Consider the following 23,999-nt stretch of genomic DNA (forward strand, 5'->3'; position numbering starts at 1 on the left):
CTGTTAGTTGCTTCAGATGTCTAGAAGGGTGTGTTTAGTTTGGAAGCAGGAACATTGAGCTTAACGATAACTGCCTGGCTTAGGCTCAGTAAATGCAGCAGCAGTTTCAAAGATATTTAGATTTTTTTCTTTTTATTTAAAGTGTTGGAAGTTTCTGGAAGAATTTTAAGAATGGTATCTATGCCATTTTTGATAACATGAGTTTTACCCCATCCTTCAACAACATAAGTGTATCTTGAAAAGGTTAACTTTTTAATTTTCAACAAATTTTCTCAATGATAAGCAATGTTCCCTCTAATTTTTCATGTGTCTGAGCGAACACACAAACTCCCTGAGTGGACACTTGGACCACTGTGAGCAACAGCAGACGTGTGCACTGTGGTCACGCCAGCATCGAATCCATCCAAGTTACATGGTTTATTAAAATAATCACATTACAGCATTTACATTTATGTTAGACTACTTTTAATTAACTGCTTTAGCCCACTTACAATGAAAATTACAAAAAAAATCTTGTTCATGACCTGTGTAGAATATTAATACTATTGGAAGTAAAAATAACTTGAACTCCAATTTTGAAAACACAGCTTTCTTTCTTTCTTTTTCTCTTTTTTTATAAAGCTCTGACTTGTATTATAAGTCTGTGGTCTGGGAGAGAGTCTTGTAACTCTCTGTCTGCAAAATACAGTATATAATGACCAATGTTGGGCAATTAATTATGTAGTTCTTCAAAAACGTAACTGAGTTTTGCAAACAACAAAGTTTTTTGCAGCTGTTTACCTAAAAATGCAGCCAAGGCGTTTTTTTAAATAAACATTTCAAACTATTTACAGAACAATCAGCTGTTCTGCATCAAATCTGATGCCACACAAATTATTTGTGCCACTCCAAAAAATAATTTCTGTCCACTATGAGATAAAGGAGAACAACAGCCTGATACCTGCAGGCCTGACAGCAGGAGATGTATCGCTGCTGTAACACCTGTAACATTCAGCAGTCGCCTCATTGTTCTGACACACACAACAAAACTATTGACTACACTACACACTAACTACACAGGATTTGCGCTAAACGTCGCAAATCTCTCACATCTCAAAACACCTCCGTCACTCCTAAAACTTCCCCCTTCCTAAACAACTAAATGCAATGTTGCCATGTCATTTTTTGATTGGTCGACATGGCACATTTTTCCACCAATAGGAAAGGGTGGGGTTTTTTGGCGTTGTTTTTGCTCACAGGCTTTCGAGCGTTTTCCTTATAAAACGCAGTTTTTACCGTTCCTTCCCACAGTAAATATAAACAACGATAGTATTCAGGAAGAAAACCAAACATTGCATATATTTTTATCATAACTCTGGTTTTACGTGGCCTATCAACACAATTTAAAAACTGGTATAAAGTCCACACTTTTCCCGTCAATTGTTCCGTCTGTCCTGCTCACATCTCCAATGGTTGTCCACGTTGTCATTAACGTGGCTTCACTCCACATCAGCCACGCCGCTTTGCTAGCTAAAACACCGGTGTCTGCACATAAGGACGCTGTCATAGCCTGTCAACCACGTTGATTAGCTGTGTATATACGAATGTGAATCGCATCATTGGCTGGACTATGGGATAAGGTGGCATTGTTGTAATCCCATACTGGAGCAGCCAGTCACTTACTGACTAACACTGCAAAACAGAATTGTTAAAGTATTAATTTTAATTTCAATTCAGCTTAGGTTTGTTTTTGGGTTTTTTTGTTTTTTTTGTGTGCAACGCAGATTTTCTGTGCGCAGAGACCGTGCCAGCAGTGCGCAATTGCGCACGCGCGCAGCTTAGAGGGAACATTGATGATAAGTAAAATTTAACAAAATAAGAATAAAGATACATTTTAAAGGTTTTATTCATCCTGCAGATTATTCTCCGGCTGATGGGACGGAGTATGGAATCAGTTTCGCTTGTTTGTCAGTCTGAAGTGGTGAAGAGGGAGCTGAGTGTAAAAGCGAAGCTCTCAATTTACCGGTCGATCTACGTCCCTACCCTCACCTATGGCCACGAACTGTGGGTAGTGACCGAAAGAACGAGATCGCGGATACAAGCTGCAGAAATGAGCTTCCTCCGAAGGGTGGCTGGCCTCTCCCTTAGAGATAGGGTGAGAAGTTCGGCCATCCGGGAGGGGCTCAGAGTAGAGCAGCTGCTGCTCCACATCGAAAGGAGCCAGCTGAGGTGGTTCGGGCATCTGACAAGGATGCCCCCTGGGCGCCTCCTGGGTGAGGTGTTCCAGGCATGTCCCACCGGAGGAGGCCCGGGGCAGACCCAGGACACGCTGGAGAGATTATATCTCTCGGCTGGCCTGGGAACGCCTTGGTGTTCCCCCGGATAAGCTGGAGGAGGTGGCTGGGGAGAGGGAGGTCTGGGCCTCTTTGCTTAGGCTGCTGCCCCCGCGACCCAGTCTCGGATAAAGCGGATGAAGATGGATGGATGGATGGATGCCAGTCTGTCAGTTTTTAATATATCATTTTCCAATATTGTGTGATTATAGTAGATACCAAAAATGGCTCAAGCTAATATTATTTTGGTGAAAATCCGGTCAATGTGATACAAAATGTGAAAATCAGATAAACTTTATATCACCCACACTTTTTATGTATTGTCTTCAAAGTTTACAACATACTAGGCCTTGGGGGACATGACTACCTCGGTTGGCTAAGCATTTAACCTGGACCTTCATTGTTAGCTCCCAAGGTCAAAGTCTACCTTGGGAAAAACGAAAAATTAAGAAACTATATTCAGTTCAATAAATTCAATTCAGCTTTATTTATATAGCACCAAATCACAACAGCAATCACCTTAAGGTGCTTAATATTGTAAGGTGAATAATTGTAATACAATAATACAGAGAAAACCCCAACAATTAGATGATCTCAGATAAGCAAGCACCTTGGCGACAGTGGGAAGGACATGGAGAGAGCTGTATAACACACTGTTGATTTTTTTTCACTACAATGTCCTATGATGTCACAATAACAGGCTGACATCAGTGTGCTATTATGAAAACAAAGTTTTAGTGTAGCTCTGCCCTTTGGAGGGAGAGAAGGAAAAAATATATTTTAGAACCTGTTAATAAACAATGGGTGCAACCAACAACTAGCACATCTGAATAATGTAATAATGTATAAGATAATTATGGAAAAGTTACAAGTGAACTTGTGTGTGTATTTAAGGTCTTTTGCTTCGTCACTTTGCCATTTTCTTTCTTGGACTCAGGATTTGATAAGAACTTGAGGTTGGCTGACTGAATAGAAGTTAGATCTAAGCAGTGCCCAATCTTAATCATAGAAAATTGCCTAAACTGATGATCATCTGGCATAATGTTCCTACATTAGTGTTTTGAATCTTATCGAGACCAACAAAAAGCAAACTAAACATGTAAATGGGTACAGCCATTTAAATAGGCTGTGCAGAAATAATGTTAGAATATTTGCCTGCCAAATCATCTCTAGAATGATATTGTGAGCATAACTGTTGATCCACCTTTTCTAAAATCGGTGTAATGAAATTATAACTTCAAACTTAATAAACGTATTTCCACAGGGTTATGCAAGTCGGCTGTCATCATCCATCATTTACTTTGTAATGACTGGGTTGAAGAAGATTATACGTGACTGGTGTTGTGAGGAGGCCTTTTCATGTGACTGCTTCTGCTTTACCACACATTGAGATTAATTATTCATATTAGGGTTTTAGTAATTGGAGCTGAGCATTTGGCTCTTGGACAGAGCAAAGTATGCACCTTGGTAAGATTATTTTTTGGCTTTTTGCCTTTATTCCCAGTGTAGTGACAGAAAGCATGGATGGTGTGTGTGTGTGTGTGTGTGTGTGTGTGTGTGTGTGTGTGTGTGTGTGTGTGTGTGGTGTGTGTGTGTGTGTGTGTGTGTGTGTGTGTGTGCGTGCGCGCGCGTGCAACAGAGGTCATCCAGATGGGAGTTGGACTGTTGACGTTACAGCTACTGCATGTGGTTTGAAGCTTAGCCATTGCCTGTTTCTGTGCATCTCTGGGCTTGTTTTCACAGGACTACACAAGACGAGCTAACCGAAACCTTATAAGATTCAACACAGCTCTTTTCTTATTTTTCACTTTTTTATTTGTTCTCCATCCTCCTGTCTTAAGTGACAGTAGCAGAGTCCATCTAATTGCTTCCCTGGACAGCAGCTTGTCACCACTCTCCCTTCTTTTCTCTCTGGCTCACTCCCTCTACTCTGTACCTTCCTCCTCCTCTTCTTCCTCCTCCACTTTCTTTTTTCTTCCCTCGCTGTCATCATCTGTCCATCTGTCTCCTTGTGAATCACTACTTGCAAATCGGCACAGGCCACACAAATGTGATTGGACTGTTATCTTTGATCACACAGCACAAGTACGTGTGTGCGCACACACACACACACACACACACACACACACACACACACACACACACACCCCAGTGCACTCACTGTGTTACTGCACCTTTTACCTTTTGCTGTCTGTGTACTTTTTTCGTTTTGGGTGTCAATTACTTAAAATTCTTTAGACTTTCATTAGGACCAAGTGTGCTGTAGAAAGTTGATGAGTTAATAAAGCTCTTCCACATGCACACACGCACACACACGCACACGCACGCACGCACACACATGCACACACACACTTTAGCTTGTTTTAAAAAAAAACCTCACACCTAGCAAGGAGACCACGATGATGATGTTGATGTTGATGGTTCTCTTTCAATTGCCAAGTCTCATCACTGTTAATGGTCTCTGCCTTTTTCCTTTATCACATTAGAAGAAGACTGACAGTAATGCAGCCCAAATATATCCAGGACAAATGTGAGAAAGCAGTGATGTCATTATTAGTATTATTGTTATTATTATTTTTAGGCTTAGTCTGTTGTCAGAAGAATATAAACTGGTGCCACACACCTAAAAACTAAACAAACAAAGTGGACTTGTGGCTCCATTAACAAAAATTACATGCAAATGAATATTAGACTTTTGGCACAGAGGTACACAGAGTTACTTGTACTGCCACAGCCAGCACTGGCCCGTTGGTGCTAATGGGATCTCTTTATGTGGAGTGCAGCTTTGAGACCAACTTCATTTCAAACCTTTGCTGAAAACACCTGCCAGACTCAAGTAACACACTATGTTCACCCTGTTTACTGTTGCTGTATGTGAGGAGGCTCATCTCACAGCTCCTCTCTTGTACACAAGTATCTCCTTGGCCTCCTTCACCATTCTTCAGCTGTCTCTCTAGTGTCAGATAGTACTACTTTGGACAGATGCAAGACTAGAATTTAAACAATTTAACATTATGACATAACGTGGTCTTTCACAGTTTCTACAATGGAGAAAATGTCTGTAACCTGACTGAGCACAGCTATTATCCTCAGGTTCCAGCTCTTCAATTTCCTGTTTGTTCGTACTGTCATTTTTTGTTTTTTAATCTGGGGAGAAGTCGGTTATTTTGCCACCACTGGTGGCTGCTGGTGAGGGCGACTGAACTGTAGTAGTATTTCAAACAGTGCAGTGAGAGAAAACAAACACTAACCCGATGAAAAAGATGAACGTTGGGGTGACTTTGGTTGGACTTTTCTAACTGAAAAGGCCGTTTGAGTGAATAACATTTACGAGGCAAATAGGCTGGCAGACTTGAGAAGGACCTGCTGTCATTGAGAAGTTACAGTGGAAATGTGGCGGTTTTAGTGCTAGAGCTGTCCCAGCGACCATCGTGAGGAATGTGAAATGTTTGGATAATAATACGGATGATTAAGACCAGAGGAAACGGGGTGCTTCCTGGAGCATTACAGCTTTGCGTTGAGACATTGGCACCCCCACCTCACCGTATCACCATACAACCGTATCTGGCTTCAGGATATTTTGGGCAGGCAGGGAAGTTAATCTTAGTGGTAATAAGAAATGTGGAGGGATTGCAGTAGTTGTGAGTAGAAAGTGGTGTAATCCCAGATATGTGACAGCAAGCCTCTGTATGGCCTGAATTTTGAACTGCTAGCTGTGGTAATGTATCCGCATTACTTTCTAAGGAAAGTCACTGTTGCGGTTGCTGTCTGAATCCTGACTCTTAAATTCCTTCATCAGCTGACGCAGAGGTCGTCATAATGTGGTGGGTATTGATAATTAATAGATCCTAACCAACTTTTGCAGTGCTTACTGGACGTGCAGTAAACTTCTTATAGTATTATATTACACTTAGTGACTTATTTTGATTTAGTTCACTTTTTATATTTATGATTTAACTGAAGTTCTTCATTTTCGTGACCCGTGTTGTTTTTCATGTTTTGGCTGATGTAGCGTCGTAATTTCCCAAGTTTTAAGATAAAGTATTTTTAGTTTTTATCTCAATGGAGCCGCCTGACATCAAATCCTTGCCACTCACTCTTATCCCATTGCCTTTGTAAATTCATGTTGTTGTTTCCTACTTTATGTTAAGAATGCAAAATTATACCAAGATAGAAGCCTTTAAGACAAAAGCTATTAAAAACAGGTTTTGAAAGCTATTCCATCCAACCGCTGACCTTTTTAAATAGTCGAGTAATTCTTAACAGAATCAACAAAGCGCTAGCAAAAAAAAGTTATCCACTACCACACTGAAACCAGATTTTTATGCTTCCAGCAGGCCTTACTTATACCCTTTTAGCCAAAAAAGAATGATTATAGCATATTGAAAATAACTCATATGGCAAACAGCAGGGTTGAGCATGACATAGAAACATGGTGTCTTGGTCTGATACTGATGAGTCTAATGATTTGTACAGGCTGCGGTGCAAATCATTTAAAAAACATTAACGCTCTTGAAATGATCCTTTCCAAAAAAAGGCATCTCTAAAATATGAAAAATGCAGATGTTACTTTAATTCACAAACATTCATAAACATCTGAAGATAGGATCCCCCCCCCCCCCCCGTCCCAACTCGTATCTTCATTGAGCAGAGATGGTGTTTGCCTTATCTGCAGCTCACACCAATGCATATAAAAAAAAAAACCCACAGCCACCCACATACATAAGAACACACATGAGCACGCTCGCTTTGGTGGAACGCTTCTGTACAAATCAAGTGTGTGTACGCAAACACACAAGACGGCTACATGCTACGCCCACACACACACATACTGATAAGGTCTGATACTTATAGTCATGGCGTTATCAGGGTGCTCAACCTTGCTTTGTTGTTCACTGAGAGCACAAATGCACACAAAAGATTAGAACAGCTTGTGATAACCAGCTGTCTACAGAAACACAAAAGAGGAAGTATACATTGTGTGTCTCCCCGAGGTATTGTCAGGATGTAGTTTGAATATTCATATTTTCTTGTATGTCCCAGTGTTGTCTTTTTTGTCTTTTTCACCGGCCATTTCTTTAAAGAAATGTTTGTTTAGTGCAGTGTTTCCGCAGGTGCTTCTGCGTGGTGTCACTAATATGTGGGGGAGCTACATCAGTACACAATATACACAAATGATGCTACGAATGATGATAGTCATTATGAGTTAATCTGTTAATTATTCTTATCTGTAAAAAGTAAAAAAAATAAAATAAAAGCAGCCGAGAGTGTCATCTGCTTAGCATCATCATCATCATCAGATTTCCTATTTATTCAACCACCGCTCCTCCTACTTCTCATTTGTAACCATGGCAACCTAATTCTACTTGATAAGCATTGAAACTATGGAGCCAATTCATTAAAAGCACAGCACTACCTCAGATAACCTAAAACTATTGTCTTTTCTCATTTCTTGCACTGAGAGAATGTTAAGTTGTTTACAGTGCTTAACAATTTAATTAGACCGCCTTTCAATTAAACAAGAAATCACACATATTTTTATATTTTAATCAGTCAAAAACTTGCTTAAACCTAAAAATTATATTGTTACTTATTCTGCAAAGAGAAAGCAGTAAGAAAGTGGTACAAAACGCGACATGGGAGGAGTGACAGAAACATTTTGAGGTATGCATGGAGGAAGAAAGTGAACTGATAAATAGAGGCTGAAGGTTAGGATTGACTTAAAATGACAGGTTTTCTGACTAATGATAAAGGAGACAGACGGAGGGCTGGACACCGCAGAATGAATGATGGAGACGGAGGATCAATAAGTGATGAACTGATGGTGGAATGACTAGCAGGAGAGGGATAATGGGCACAATTTAAATTCATTCAATTATTTACTGTCCACAATATTTGCAGATGATTCCACAAAGCACTGTCTGTTTGAGTCATCGTACTAAATACTAATTAAACATCTTTATATTTTCCATGGCCATCTTTGCCCTTGAAATGCAAATGTCTATGTGTGTACTATAAAATGTTTGCAAATGATAAAAGATGACTGAATTTTTAGAGTGAAATGTTTCAGAGGGATAGAGCAGCTGAGTGAACAATGTAGCTGTGGGCAGAAGAGTGGGCGGCTGGTTGAGAGATGCCGGGTGTTAGATCCACTCAGCACCGCCACTCATACATCTCATCCATCCATCCCTTCATCTTTCCACCTCTATCCATCTATATAACACACCACCTCTGCCCTTAACCTCGAATACTTTGCTGTATAATTTCAATATTCATGTTTTGAAACCGATATCCTGCATTTACCACGAGGTTTGATGATGAAACACTACTTATCCTCCTCTGTACAATCACTTATTTAAAAAGTGAATTTAGATACTCTCACACTGGTCAACCGCCATTGCTTTTCTTATTCTTAGTAAATTTAAGCTCAGCTCATGCTTACCTGCATCTCGCTCCAAACTTGTTGAATCTTCGTTCCTGTTGGTCTTTGTTGTTGGAGATCTGAACGGGTCGCAAAAAATAGAAATAGATATAGAAAAAGAGTGCATTTAATTCCAATAAGTATGGAATTACATAACTCCAAAACATCATGGAAAATTTGAAGTTTTAAAAGTTCTCAACGGTTGCAATATGATGCTTTGTACTCGAAAAAGGGACTTTGGTCCTGACTGTCTTTCAGAATCCTTTGACGAGCTGTATAGAAGTACCTAAAAATGTGAATCGTCTTGCACTAATTATTTGAAGCTCCCAGTACAAATTTCGTTCAGCATCAGCGTCCATTTGCAAGTGAGCGTGCCTCATGTCCTGTCTTTTCCATGCTCCTTTCATGATCTGTATATAAAATATGTCCATCCATCCATTCGCTTCCGCTTATTCTTTTCAGGGGGCGCAGGGGGCGCTGGAGCCTATCCTAGCTGTTATAGGGCGAGAGGCGGGGTACACCCTGGACAGGTGGCCAGTCTGTCGCAGGGCTAACACACAGAGACAGACAACCATTCTCGCTCACACTCACACCTATGGGCAGTTTAGACTGATCAATTAACCTATCCCCACTAACTGCATGTCTTTGGACTGTGGAGAACCCACACAAACACGGGGAGAACATGCAAACTCCACACAGAAAGACCCCGGCCTGATGGGGAATTGAACTCAGGACCTTCTTGCTGTGCTGCAAGCGTAAGTTTTGGAATCTGTACTTTGAAGCCACAGCATTACTAACCATTCTTGCACATACCTGTTAGTTCATTCTAAGTAACCGACTACCAAGAAAAAAACACAACTGGAACACACAGCTTGATCTGTACCTCACAGCAACATTGTCAATTTCATTGAGGCTACATGATCAAACTTATTGTACACGACGTACTGACCTTGCGATATCATTGCTTTGAAGATGACAACCAGGGGCCACCGCTTTCACTCTTTTGCTTTTTTGCGTTAGGTTCTCAGCTTTGTTTGTATATAAGAAATTAGAGCGTAATTATTGCAAACCTTCACCAGTCTGTCTGAGACTGATTGCAGTCAATCCTCAGTTGGTCCAAAACTGTTTGGAGACAGGTTGCCTCTAACCAGGTGACTTGTACAATCTCCTTGTGTTCAATTCAATTTCAATTCAATTTTATTTATATAGCGCCAAATCACAACAAAAGTCGCCTCAAGGCGCTTTATATTGTACAGTAGATCGTACAATAATAGATACAGAGGAAAAACCCAACAATCATATGACCTCCTATGAGCAAGCACTTTGGTGACAGTGGGAAGGAAAAACTCCCTTTTAACAGGAAGAAACCTCAGGCAGAACCAGGCTCAGGGAGGGGCGGGGCCATCTGCTGCGACTGGTTGGGGTGAGAGAAGGAAGACAGGATAAAGACATGCTGTGGAAGAGAGACAGAGATTAATAACAGGTATGATTCAATGCAGAGATGTCTATTAACACATAGTGAGTGAGAAAGGTGACTGGAAAGGAAAAACTCAATGCATCATGGGAATCTGCGGCAGCCTGCGTCTATTGCAGCATAACTAACGGAGGATTCAGGGTCACCTGGTCCAGCCCTAACTATATGCTTTAGCAAAAAGGAAAGTTTTAAGCCTAATCTTGAAAGTAGAGATAGTGTCTGTCTCCTGAATCCAAACTGGAAGCTGGTTCCACAGAAGAGGGGCCTGAAAACTGAAGGCTCTCCCTCCCATTCTACTTTTAAATACTGTAGGAACAACAAGTAGGCCTGCAGAGCGAGAGCGAAGTGCTCTAATAGGGTGATATGGTACTACAAGGTCATTAAGATAAGATGGGGCCTGATTATTTAAGACCTTATATGTGAGGAGCAGGATTTTGAATTCAATTCTGGATTTAACAGGAAGCCAATGAAGGGAAGCCAAAACAGGAGAAATCTGCTTTTCAGGGCCGAGTACAATAACCTCAGTTTTATCTGAATTAAGAAGCAGAAAGTTAGCGGCCATCCAGGTCTTTATGTATTTTAGACATTCCTGCAGTTTAACTAATTGGTGTGTGTTATCTGGCTTCATGGACAGATAGAGTTGGGTGACATCTGCATAGCAGTGAAAATGTATGCTATGTCTTCTGATGATACTGCCAAGGGGAAGCATGTATAATGTAAACAGAATTGGTCCTAGCACTGAACCCTGTGGAACTCCATAATTAACCTCAGTGTGTGAAGAGGACTCTCCATTTACATGTACAAATTGGAGTCTGTTAGATAAAGGTGATACAAACCACTGCAGCGCAGTACCTGTAATACCTACAGCATGTTCTAATCGCTCTAATAGGATATTATGGTCAACAGTATCGAACGCTGCACTGAGGTCTAGCAGGACAAGCACAGAGATGAGTCCACTGTCAGAGGCCATAAGGAGATCATTTGTAACCTTCACTAAAGCTGTTTCTGTGCTGTGATGAGCTCTGAAACCTGACTGAAACTCTTCAAATAAGCCATTCTGCAGATGGTCTGTTAGCTGTTTGACAACTACTCTTTCAAGGATGTTTGATATAAAGGAAGGTTGGAGATTGGCCTTTAATTAGCTAAGACAGCTGGGTCTAGAGATGCTTTTTGAGTAAAGGTTTAACTACAGCCAGCTTGAAGGCCTGTTGTACATAGCTGATCATTAGAGATAGGTTGATCATATTTAAGATTGAAGCATTAATTAATGGCAGAACGTTGATGGTTTGGAGGAAGTAATTATTGAAGTTAACTCAGAAAGATCAATTGGAGAAAAAGAGTCTAACTTAACATCAATGGTACTAAGAGTAGCTGTAGATAATTTTACATCTGTGGGATGATTATTGGTAATTTGTTCTCTAATGATAAACATTTTATTTGTGAAGAAGTTCATAAAGTCATTACTAGTTAATGTTAAGGGGATGGTTGGTTCAAAAGCGGTTGCCTAGATGTTGAGAATTTTGCATGCTTAGCTTCTCTGCAATGATGATTGCTGCAGCAACTTACAACCAGTCGCAGATTGCAAAAAAAACTCAATGCAATTTTAATTATTTATTTAGTTATTTTCCTCTCTAGTCACAAGGATGTTGCTGTGCTGTTTTTTAATGTAGTGTGACTGAGCCATAAGAATGCTAGAAAAGACACCAGCGCATGAATGAAGGTATGGAGTCCAGTTCAGTGACTGAGCCAGGAAAATACCTGCACGTGCGCCTACACCTGAAAATCAAAGCAGCTACATTCTAACCTTAAGTCTTGTCAAAATACAAACAGATGAGCTATTTAAAAAATAAATAATCAAATAACCCACCCACCCAAAGAACTGCCCTCTGTACAGTTTTATGAAGGTTGAACTTGTATTTGGAAACCAGAACTCTTTATTAGGCTTTAAACAAACCATCTGCTAATGGAAGAAGAACATTTTAACATGGGAGATTAATGCCAGTGTTATGAAGCCACTGCACTCAATGGTATCTTCAAACCACTTTTGAAGTTCATGTGTGAAAATAGCATCTACCTTTCTGCGTATTTGGCTATAAAAGGATGTCAAAGAGAAGCAAAAACCTATAGGTTAGAAGGCTTAGACTAGATCTTTATTGCACTGCTGCTCAAATTTAGTGAGATTCTGATATGCTGGTAATCTTTTCAAACATTATAGCACAATCAGCTGTTTAAAAAATATACGTTTTTTAATCTAGTTACCCAACGTGAGCCAAGACCCTGAAGCCCACTGAGACTACTATGGAAGTGGCTATCTGCTGGAAGACTATAGGGGTACTAATGGATGGAAACGTGTGAGAGATGAGAGAAAAACAAGAAGAGGTGTTGAAGACAGAGAGGAGTGTGTGGGAGGGCCGATGTGTTGGAAGACAAAGGGCTCTGAGGATGTGAGGAGCGCTGGAGAGCGAGGAGGATGCAGCTCGTCTGAAGTGTTTACTCGTGTAGACACTGGCAGCGAGAGGCACGGAGGAAGAGATGCAAAAGGATGACAAGAGTTTATCAGTGCTACAGATCTAAGAGGCACCATGAAGGCTGTTTTAGTGTCTTTTTTGTGTGGGGTTTATATTTGTGGTCATACTTAGTAATGGTGATGTACCACAGGTATTTAACTATCTGGCAAAGTAGCCCACTCTTGTCACATCCCCTAATCTTTATTTGAAGAATCTCTTTTTGTAGTGTGCGTTTTTCAGACAATGTAAATGTTGGGATAGCCTGTGATCTTCTCAAAGATGCTGTGTGCTGTGATCTGAGGATTTATACGCTTCTCAGTTCAGTCAAGAATATCCTTCAGGGATTCATAGGATGATTCAGAAGAGACTTACACACACAACTGTGTGTGTGTGTGTCAGATCAAGAAAGAGCTCATCCTTTACGTCAGCTCATATAAAAATAATATGACTTTAGTTTAAGTTGAAATAGCAATGAAGGTATAGTTTCTAAACACTGGCATCACCTCCCTGGTTTCCTCTTGTCCGCCTTTTATCTCTGAAGCAAATCTTTGACTCTGTTACTGAAGAATTTCTCATCTTTAGCAGGGAAGAGCCGCAGTAAATTGATGACATTTTAATTTGTCACATGATAGCCTTTAAGAGCTAAGGGTTTGTGTTGTTATATATTTTAAAATAAATAACAACACAAGATGCTAAGATGATTAAAATGCAAAATATCAGCCTTGTTTTATTGCCAAGGTGAGAGCGTACAGGCAGGATAGTTCACTGTACATCTGCAGTTTAACATTTTTGAAAAAATCGCATTTATGTATTTATTTATTATACCAGGGGTCCAAAACAGACGTTTTTATTTTTTTTTTTACATTTAACCGGCTAATTATTGCTGACTGATTGAAATGTGTTCTCTTCATGTCGGGTCTTTAAATGCAGGAAAATGTCAGTAAGTTGTAGATGTACAACCTTAGAATGAATGTATCATTACTCAGAATGTGGACCAATACTATATGAGTGTTGTGTTTCTCTGATATATTTTTGACTGTTTACGTTCACTTTATTGGCTTCCTGTCAATTTAGGGTTGGTTATTAAGATTTTATTGTTTCTTTTTAATATTCTGGATGGGCTGACACCACTGTATTTTTCTGATCTTATTCATGTTCACGCTCCTGTCAGAGCACTGAGGTCTGGTAATCAGCTGGTCCTCAATATTCCAGGATCCATACTTTAAGAGAGCTTCTCAGTTGTTGCTCCAAGTCTTGCCATTTCACATAAGGACGGTTTCTAAGGCTTTGCTAAAGACTAATTTCTACTCTCTGACCTTTAATTTATACATTTATAATTAATTGTATTTTTTCATTAATTTCACTCCCTGTGAAGCATTGTGGTTAGCTCTGGTTGTTTTAAATGTGCCATACAAATGACCTTGAAATAAAAGTGGGTTTAGCTCCACAGTGCTAGTAAGTTTCCTTTGCGGCATCGCTAAAGGCCGGAAAAACCCTGATCATATGTGTACTGATAACAGAAGTGTTGTGAATAAGATGAAACAGTAGTTATTGTTCAGTATTACATTATATTATAAGATATGTTATGTTGCTTTTAGTTAACATTTCCATTACATTCTACATATTACTCATACATTTTTAGCCACTCTGATACTATTTCACATAGATGTTATTTGCAGCCATTTATCTAAGATCACAGTTTTTTAAAGACGGCCCCTAAGAGCTGTCATAAGGATATGATCGTGTGGATTGAACGTAGTCTGGAGCTTTTCCTTTCAACCTACTGAACTGTTTATTATTGAGCCTCCGCGCTCCACCTGAGACTTTCATCTTGGCCTCAGGGGCGAGATGAAACAGCGGGACCTCCTGGCACACAGCACGAGAACCGGCCCCTCGTGTTTTCAAGGGGGGTCCGCTGCGTCGCTCGTAACTCCCTTGTTTCTAATTAGCTCCTTTATCGGGGGAAGGTGGCAGCTGAATTGCAGCCTTCGAGGTGATTTTCAATGGAAGATTTCTGTTCTTTTTCCTGTGCCCGTACACACTCTTTCATTGGAACACAGGGAATAATCGACATGTTCAAAAGAGACCCATAATTAAGACGTTGAGCTTTTGTGATTTCCTTCTTTCTGTTTTTTTTTTTTTTTTTTTTTTTTTGTTCATGTTTTCGCTTTCTCGTTTTTGTCAAAGGTTCACTTGGTAGCCCACTCAGTGATTGCCACGCTGTGAATTATAAGATTATTTTCTAAGCTATTTAGGAGTCTTAGAGTTCTCCCTTTCACTGGTGGAGCAAGTATTGAGCAGAATTTGACGTCAGCCCCCGCTTGTCAGACTGCACTGTGTCATTAAAGGCAATAGAAAGAGAGGGAGAGGGCTTTAGCATAAAACCTCAACCATATTCTCTCCATCTCCTCCTAATGCCTAATGTTAGGTAGCATACTTAGTGGGTTAAAACCAGATTAGGCTTTCAGCTCAGTGCAAGAGATCCATTACTGAGCGTGTGAGCGCGTGTGTGTATGTGTAAGAGTATTAGATGGGGTTTGAGGAAATTGATTCGGGTGGAGGAGGAATCTGAAGTCGGACGCAGGCACATAGAAGCGGGGATGCTCGGTGAGAAGGTGCGAGAGAGACCAAAACCAAAAAAAACAGAAACCGACAGTAGGTGTGAAGAAACACAGGAGTCAGACTGGAGCGAGGTGGGAAGAACAGGCTCAGTAAAGACAATACACAGAGATCAATAGAGATACTGATGCAGTGCAGGGAGAAAGATGAATACAGGCAGGCCGATTCACAAAGACACAAAGACAGACAGAAGTTGCGATAGATTTTTGTTTTCATGCGTGAGAATGATCCTGACCTTGCATTAGATCTGACTACAGTTATGTTCTCTGGAAAAAATAAATAAAAAGAAGTCTGTGGAGCAGATGTCCCCGTTGTTGCTCATTTCAGCATTCTTTTTGGCTAATTTTTTTTTTCAGTGCCCACACGGCCTGCACATAAACTCCATCCTGAATGCCTGCATATGGTTTTGTGGCATTTGGAGTTTTTTAAGCAAAGAATGAAAGAATTGTCGAGACTGTGTCTGATCTCTGTGTGCCTAGCCCTGTTTCTGAAGGATTGTATGTAGATGAAGTCATGAGCAGGTCAGTGGGGGCGTCCTGCACTACAGGGGTTTTTGCACCACCTCTGAGATGCCTTTGCATGTTTCGCTTTGGAATAAATATATTTGACACACTGCACCTTTGTAGAAAGATTGTTGTTCTAGGTAGTCAGTTGGCTGAAACTGAACAACTCTGATTAATGATGGTCAGTTATGTATGTAAGAGTGGGAATTCCTTTTTCTGTGGTATAAAAGGAATGATATAGCAAAGTAAATGTCTTTGGGTCTTCCACTGAAAAAATAGTTTTAATTAGATTTTTATTACTTAACAGTGTAACCTAAATTTAAAATAATTTTCATGAAGGATGACTAACTTTTTCTTAATGTATGAAATCTGCATTTTGGGGAAGGAAAGTATTTGATCTACTTGGAGTACATGCTGTGAGGACTTGGTGCAGTAACTGTTGTTGGCAAGCATAGCTGTCAGGCTTTGCACAGGTCTCATCAGGGATATTCGACTGCTTCTCTTTGCAGATATTGGAATCCCAGTTTTTTACGTTGTGACTTGGATACATAACGCTAAATTTCTCTCTATAGGTCCTCTACTGGATTAAGGTCCAGAGATTGGTTAGGTCTCGCCATGACATTGTTGTGTTTGTTTCTGTGTCTTTCACTCAATGCCGTGTTGTCATCCTGTACCTTCGGCACAAAAACACTCCAACAGTTTGATGATTGCACCACCCTGTGTGACGTTTTGGGTGGTGTTCTTGGAGGTCATAGTCAGGATTCTTGTCCTCCCAAATGCAGCGAATGGATTGATGTCCCATTGTTCAACCACAACACATTAAGTCTTATCAGAAACCTTCAGGTGTTCACTGGCCAGCTTCACATGTGCCTGATCATGGGCTTTGTTGAGCAGGGCAACTTTGCAGGCAGTGCAGGATTTCAGACCGTTACGGCGTGATTTGCTACAAATGTTTAACCAGCTGCTTTGAAATCACTAACTTGATCCTCGCATGTAGTTCTGGGGCTGTTCCCCACTGTTCACTCATTGATAGTACATATGAGATAAACTGAATCCTGGCTTGGTAAAGCTTTATTTTTGTTGTTGTTTAAAACACCTAACGGAAATGATCAAGTATCTATTTCCATCACTGAAATGCAAATGAAATTGAGGGTTTTTGTAGATTACCTTTGACAATTAGGATAAACCTACTTACTCCTACTTATTTCCCTCAGTGCCGCAGTACTTAAGTGCAAACAGTGTGTCTTAATTTAAAACGACACAAAAAACTTCAAGGTTTTCGATCGAGTGAACACTGAGGATCGTGAGGTTTTCTTGAAATTTAAACTCGGGAGGATTGTTTGAAACATACACTAAAGGTGAAGAGGCTAATACAGAAATGGTTTGAGAAAGCCACAGAAAAGCAGTGACTTTTCACTGCGTAATCACTGAAAGCGTTCGATGTGATTGATAATAACCTTTTTTTTTAAGCACCACAAACCACTTGTAATTCTGTTTTTTTTTTCTTGTCAGAGTTTGCTCCCTGTGAGTGGCAGAAACACCAGCTGTCAGTGTTTTCATTTGAATAATTGAACAAACAATCACTCAGTGATTTGTGGCCCTGGTACCTAAACTCCAGCTTTGAACTTTTCATTTCCTGTGGAGCCAGACTACTTGTTGTGCACTCAAGATCAGGCATGAAACTTGGCATTATGCTGTGCAATTTTTGATCCTGAATTGTTTTGAAGGTGACTAAAGATACGTAGCGGTAGCCGGTAATCTGTCGTCTTACTTTAATTGACGACATTAAAAGATTACAGAATACATGTGATTGCGCACGTTGATGGTGATTAATATGTGTTCTGGCCCTACAGCAGTCCAACTTCTCTGCGGTAGAGTTGCATGCAGTCATTCAAGGTTGTTCCAAACATTTTGAGGAACTTTCCACACTTCGTTGCTTCCGTTTTTTTCGTGAAATCCCATACTGATTCGGTGGTGTAGAAACAGGGGCCCTGTGGGGGCCACCATCTGCTGCAGAGCTCTTGTTTTTCTTGTTGTACGAAGTTAGTTCTCTGTGACTCTGCGTTTGCAATTATTGTCATGCTGCAAAATGAATTTGGGACCAGTCAGATGCCTCCCTGACAGTGCTGCATGATGGATAATAATCTAAGCAGTTCCCGAAACTGTTGAATAGCAGCGTATATTTATGCAGAGTTAGGTGTGTAGGTTGTAAATGATCTGTTTGAGGTCTGGAAGGGCTCGAAAAACAGTCAGGTTTTTCCTTACTTATGTTGTAGAAGCACACAAATTTGCATACTTGTTTTTACACCGATTAACACTTAAAATTGTACCAGAGAACAGAACTACTGTGCTTTTGTGGTAAAAACATAACAACACATTCCAGTGGAGCACAGCTCACCCTCAGCTTGATGTTGAATCACTGGTAACATTCACAGTGACCTAATCTGTGATTTTGACAACTGATAACATGGTTTAATGTTGACTTTATTACCAAATACGGTTAAAGCATTGAAGGACATTTAGGCTAGCTTTTATTTCCCTGTATATTCATAAGAAAAAAGATCCAGGACTGTAACCCCTATCTTAGATTCAGTCTCTATCATTTAAATACAGGTAGAATTCTTCTAATTTTCGAGCCTTTTTGGTGTCGGCTGCTTCAACAGGGCTGCATTTCAACACCGGCTTGGCTGGATGTGGATTCTTTCTTGTCACCAGTAATTTGAGATGAGGGCTAAAAGTGATACTCAGCTAATGCTCCACATTACCAGATGCCAGGCTTTGACTTTCACTTCAAATAATGTAGCATTATTATGGAGAAAGCCTAAAAAGGATACTTCAGAAACCAGTACAAATGGGCATAGTAGTTTGAAATGTGTGGGGACAATAAGACTCGGACTGCCTCTGTTTTTTATTTCTAATTATTTTGAACCATCACATAATAGTAGACTGACTACTATTATCAAGGTACTGAATGATTAACGTATTCTATATTTGTATTTTATTTTCACAGTACTGGTCAATCCCAGTGGAATAAGAAAGCAGAAAAGATTAAGTTTGAAACTATGAACAGAAACACACATTTCAACCAGTGTGACGACAGCGCAGATGTATGTAATAGGACTGTATTTACAAAAAACAAAAGCAGTAGCTTTGCCATCAGGAGTCAGTTTCTACATGAAGGCGGTGATGTACAATCATGAAGCTCCTAAGACACCATTTCAGGAATAACATGTGCATGAATTGAGGGTCAGGATCACAGCTGGTGAGGATGAGCTATGATAAAAGGCCAGAGGTTCTCACACAGGTGCGTGACCGCAGGGGCGGCAGTGCATCAACAGAGCAGGATTTTCCTGAGGCACAGTGGTATTTTTCTCCAGGTGAAAAGCTCAGAGTGGAAAGCCCACTTGTCTGTATTTGTTGGATTTTGATTAAATCAAACTTTGACCGAGGCTCAGCGTGCAAAGTCGTGCAGTTTTTGTATTCTGCTGCACCAGACGGGGTATACCTTGTGCATTTACAAGAATGTCATGCATTTATTTTGATCTGTTAAGCAGTTCAGTTCAAATGTGGCAGATTAGACAAAGTTGTTTGTTAGCATCACAGTGCATGGTCCTATTCACGAGCTGAACTAACTCAAAACAGTTTGTGTTATTATTTTAGGATTTTATGTTTTTTGTACAGCAGTACTGGTCAGTAACTTGTGAAAATAGTCAGCTAATATTACTATTTATGAACAAGCCTATCTTCTCAAATGTGAATAACTTAATAATTATTCATTTAGGACGAACACTTCGCTTTGCAAGGCCAATAAACAATCTGCAGTAAAATACACAAGTGAAACACCCTCGTTTGGAAACAAGTTAAATAGCAGCACAGACTCCTTGCAGTCAGTCCCCCTGAGATCAGTTAACATAATGCTGGCTTTAATTGGTTTTTGGAGGTTCATTTTTTTCACCTTCCCTTTAACTATGCCTTTTGTATTTCGCCTCTCTCTCCTTCTCTCTCTTGCTTCCTCTCTCTCTCACACACACACACACACACACACACACACACACTCTCACTCTCTCTCTCTCTCTCTCTCTCTCTCTCTCTCTCTCTCTCTCTCTCTCTCTCTCTCTCTCTCTCTCACACACACACACCCATGTGTGTGGGTGTGTGCATTTCTTTCTCTTCTCCCTGTTGAACAGTTTATAGGAGAGAAAAAGCTCTTCAAATTTCATTAGACTTTCAGGACATGCCACTTTCTCTGATTTTAACGCGTCCTCCTTCCTCCAAATAACATAACAAAGCACTGACAGCCTCTGTGCACAGAACTCCTGTTGCTTCAAGTTATTTTAAAAACAGCTGATATTTTATCAGGTAGCTCTTTTGAATTCTCATTAAATTCTACATTTAACATTGCATTTGTTAGTGCTGTTGGTTCTCTCATTTATCAGGTTGATGTTTTTAAATAGAGTGAGGTGTGTGTGTGTGTGTATCACAGTGGATCCCCCACCCCTACATAGTGCCTCCCTATTGGCTTTCTAGCTAATGTGTTGTCTTTCTCTCTGTGTATGTGCGTCCGTCTGTCTTTTATGACTGTGTTTCTGTGGTTTTGGTTGTTTGTGCCTAAATTTCCTCTTTCATCCCCCTCTTTTCTTTTTTCTTTCTATTTTTTTAACCCCGCCACATTTGGCCTGTCGCTCATTTTCTTTGCTTTTCACGTGAGTTCTTTTGAGCATGTTCTTTGACTGTGTGTCTCCATCCCGCATCCCCCGCAAACTTCTTTATGCACGTTTTTTTGAATGTCCGCTTTAAATGTATGTTTGTGTTTGTCCCGATCCTCCCGTCCATCCGTGTCTGTGTATCCCTTTTCTTTGTGTGTGTCCTTGTTCCTTGTCCGTCTTTTCCCCTCGTCGCCGTCTCCATAATGTCCCCTCCTCCAGCTTTTGTGACTTTGCTGAACGGGGACCAGGCTCAGGATGCCATCCGCTCCCTCCACCACAGCACTGTCCGTGGGCGTTTGATCAACGTCACCCTGCAGCCCACCGACTCCCTGCTGTGCCTCACCAACCTGCCCCACACCTTCACCGCCCAGCAGTTTGAGGAGCTGGTGCGCTCCTATGGGAACATCGAGCGCTCCTTCCTGGTGTACAGTGAGCTCACGGGCCACTCCAAAGGATATGGGTTTGTTGAATACATGAAGAAGGATTCTGCTTCACGGGCCCGCTCGGAGCTCCTGGGCCGCCCAATGGTATGTTAGAGCAAGTGTTAAAAATCTGCTGCAGCAGGTACATGTAATGAGATGGGAAAGGAGTAGCCTAGGCCAGAAAACATCTTCTTTACATGGACTGAAACATCAAATGCTCAACATAAGGGACTGATTATACTGGATTAGACTAGTTGCCAAGACAACACAGACTGCTTATTTCTTTTGTCTTATTTACTATATGCATGGTTTATATAGACAAAGCTCGACTGAAACTTGTTTCCATCGACGACCACCATTTGTTGAGGTTGATGGGAACTGGCAATAGAAGAGAAAAAAATATAATCAGTAAAAATGCAGGCCCTGGTTTGGTTTCAGTTTATGAATTGAACAAACCACACACACACACACACACACACACACACACACACACACACACACACACACACACACACACACACACACACAAAGAAAATCTGTCCAAGTAAAATTATCTGTGGGAAGAAATGCTGAAATCATAATTGCTTAAATTTAAGTGCATCAAAATCGGTTTATTGCATACAATAATCTATGACCTCACATTTGTTTGTGAAAAGTGAATCAGAATCTGCAAATGGAAGTAGAGCTCAAGGGCTGACAGGCTTTCAAACCAGCACTTACAGCGGCAAGAGCACAGACTGTATCTCGCATTAAAGCTTTGCAGAGTTTAGCAAGTGCCCGTGACGCCAGCTGAGGATCTTAAAGCAATCACCAACATGCCAGTTTTTCCTGGGTTTCTTCTGTATTTTGAGAACATTTTCTGGTGTCCTCCCAATTTTTTTTTTAATGAATAATTGGAATGCACGCATGCCTATGTTTGGTTAGTTCCTCTAATCTTACCAAGTTGCTAGATTGTCGGTTAAACACAGTCTGTACAACCTTCACCACGACCTGGCAACCCGCTACCGATTTCAAGTGTCCAGACAGGCGGATCAGTCAGATGCTGAATGAATTAGATTACTCTCTGAGCTGGTGTTTCACCCCTTTTACTCCTAGACACAGCAGAGATCGAGACATTACACACAAAAAAGCGAGCCATATATTGTGACTGCTGTAAAGCTGGAAAGATATTCACGGATCCCAGCTTTTCAAATCAGGTGAAATTTGTTGTAAAAACACAAACAGACTCTTTTTTTTTTTTCCAATTGAAAGTAAAGTAGACATGTACAAATAGCGCTGTACTCTCTGTGGGATAACTGCACAGGGACAATCCACAAAGTGTAACCATGACTAATTGAGTACAATACAAACATTTTTATTTTGCAGTATAGTGTCACCAAATGTGCACTTGGCAAATAAGTGGACCTAGCGTTGCCTTACTGTCTGACTCTGCGTCTCACTGGTGCTTGTTGCAGGGGGATCGCTCACTGATGGTGCAGTGGATGGACGTCAACCAGCTGAGCCAGGAGGAAAACCTGCACTCCAAGTGTCTGTGCGTGGACAGACTGCCCCTGGACCTCTGTGACTCTGAGGAGCTAACCCAGCTCTTTTCCGACACGTATAAACCCGTTTTCTGCCAGGTGAGATCACAGTGCACAGAAAACTATTCATTTTTGCTGTTTCAGTGTAAAAGTGCTGATCATGAACTGATTTAGCAAGTACAACTCAGTTGTAAACAGAGTTTGAAATCAATATCTCCCCATTTTTTTTCTCAGAGCTTAATATTGTGCAGAAGCTGAAAGGACTTTACACATGAATGTTCATCTCATTATGACATATGAAACATTCGGTTCACACACACACCTTTATCACAAGAACACCTCCAGGTGAGAGGTGCTGACATAAAATTCAGCGGTCAGCATCGGTGTTGGTCAGCCTCGCCGTATCACTAAGCAACCGTCTCTATGGTGAGGTGTGGTAACTGTGATTCCGGCCCCACCCCTCAACTCCATCCCTCCCTCCTTTCATCCCACTCTGATCTGTCTTTTTTTTCACTTGCTCCGTTCGCCCTGCTCCATTACATCCACTCCTCCCCCACATGCCCATTTAAAGTTCACACAATCGGCATCTGTCATCTACTGCATTTCCAGTTTTAGCTCCACCCCTCTGCCCCACTCCCACATAGAAATCAATACACCCACATCATCCTAGTCCCATGATGCTTTGTGGGTGTTTAGCTCATGTTGCTTCACTGTTGCAAAGCCAGCAGGCTTTGACCTATAGTTCAGCATTTTTTTATGTACAGTACATTATGTGCTTCAGAGCAGTTGTATTATTGCATTTCACCATGTATGCGCCAGAATATTTCAGGATAAGAGCTTATGAAATGCTCTGCACCATCTATTAGGATGCAAAGAAAACATGTACAGAAATATGAAAAATGTGCATTCCATTATTTGCTAGTGTGATGTTAATGATAGTATTTATTATATCTCTTTCCTTATGGCAGAGGTGGGCATGTATTAGGCCTGTGTGTTTGCTATTTGTCTGTATGGATAATATCTTTGTTTCAATATTCAAAAGAGATATCGGAACGCCCAAGAGTTCTTTCTTTTATTTGTTTATTTATGGTCATAAGGTCACCTTACGGTGATATTCAACTCTAAACCTCAGGAACTGTGAGATATATGAGTCAGAACACACATGAATAGAAATTGCAACCTGACTGGCATTTTTATTTCATCCTTTTTTGCTTATAGTGACTGTGGTGAATGGATTTGGGCAGTCTACAGTCATATTAGTGGTTTAGTCATAGTCTGCTGAGGCACAGCAATGCGAATAAATGCAGTGATGTTACTGTTTAACATTTAACAGGTATGTTTTCCACATTCACAATCCTAGCTGTGAATGCCAAGCAGGTTTGGTTCTCTGATGCCATCCTAGTAGTGATGTTACAAGAAAAATCAATACTTAGGTTGTGCGTTTCTTTACCAGATTATAGTAAATGATGCACTGGTTGACAGACATTGCCATGCCTTTAGTCATGCTGCATGCCT

General features: G+C 40.7%; 1 protein-coding gene and 1 long non-coding RNA gene across 2 annotated transcripts in view; one reads left to right on the forward strand and one right to left on the reverse strand.

The window, feature by feature from the left end:
* The window catches only part of raver2 (ribonucleoprotein, PTB-binding 2), a 97,978-nt gene that overhangs the window by 34,111 nt on the left and 39,868 nt on the right, over positions 1-23,999 (forward strand). The window contains exons 3-4 of the mRNA XM_040013547.1: positions 20,762-21,069; positions 22,419-22,583. Of these exons, the coding sequence (XP_039869481.1) occupies positions 20,762-21,069; positions 22,419-22,583 (473 nt within the window). The remainder of the gene's footprint in view (positions 1-20,761; positions 21,070-22,418; positions 22,584-23,999) is intronic.
* LOC120722542 lies at positions 365-8,918 on the reverse strand. Its single transcript, XR_005693512.1, has 3 exons — positions 8,599-8,918; positions 4,249-4,252; positions 365-376 (listed from the first exon to the last, which is right to left on the reverse strand). It is a non-coding gene; the product is annotated as an uncharacterized LOC120722542 (long non-coding RNA).

Source organism: Simochromis diagramma, unplaced genomic scaffold (assembly GCF_900408965.1).
Source record: "Simochromis diagramma unplaced genomic scaffold, fSimDia1.1 OVJJ01000649.1, whole genome shotgun sequence".
Classification (NCBI taxonomy): Eukaryota; Metazoa; Chordata; class Actinopteri; order Cichliformes; family Cichlidae; genus Simochromis; species Simochromis diagramma.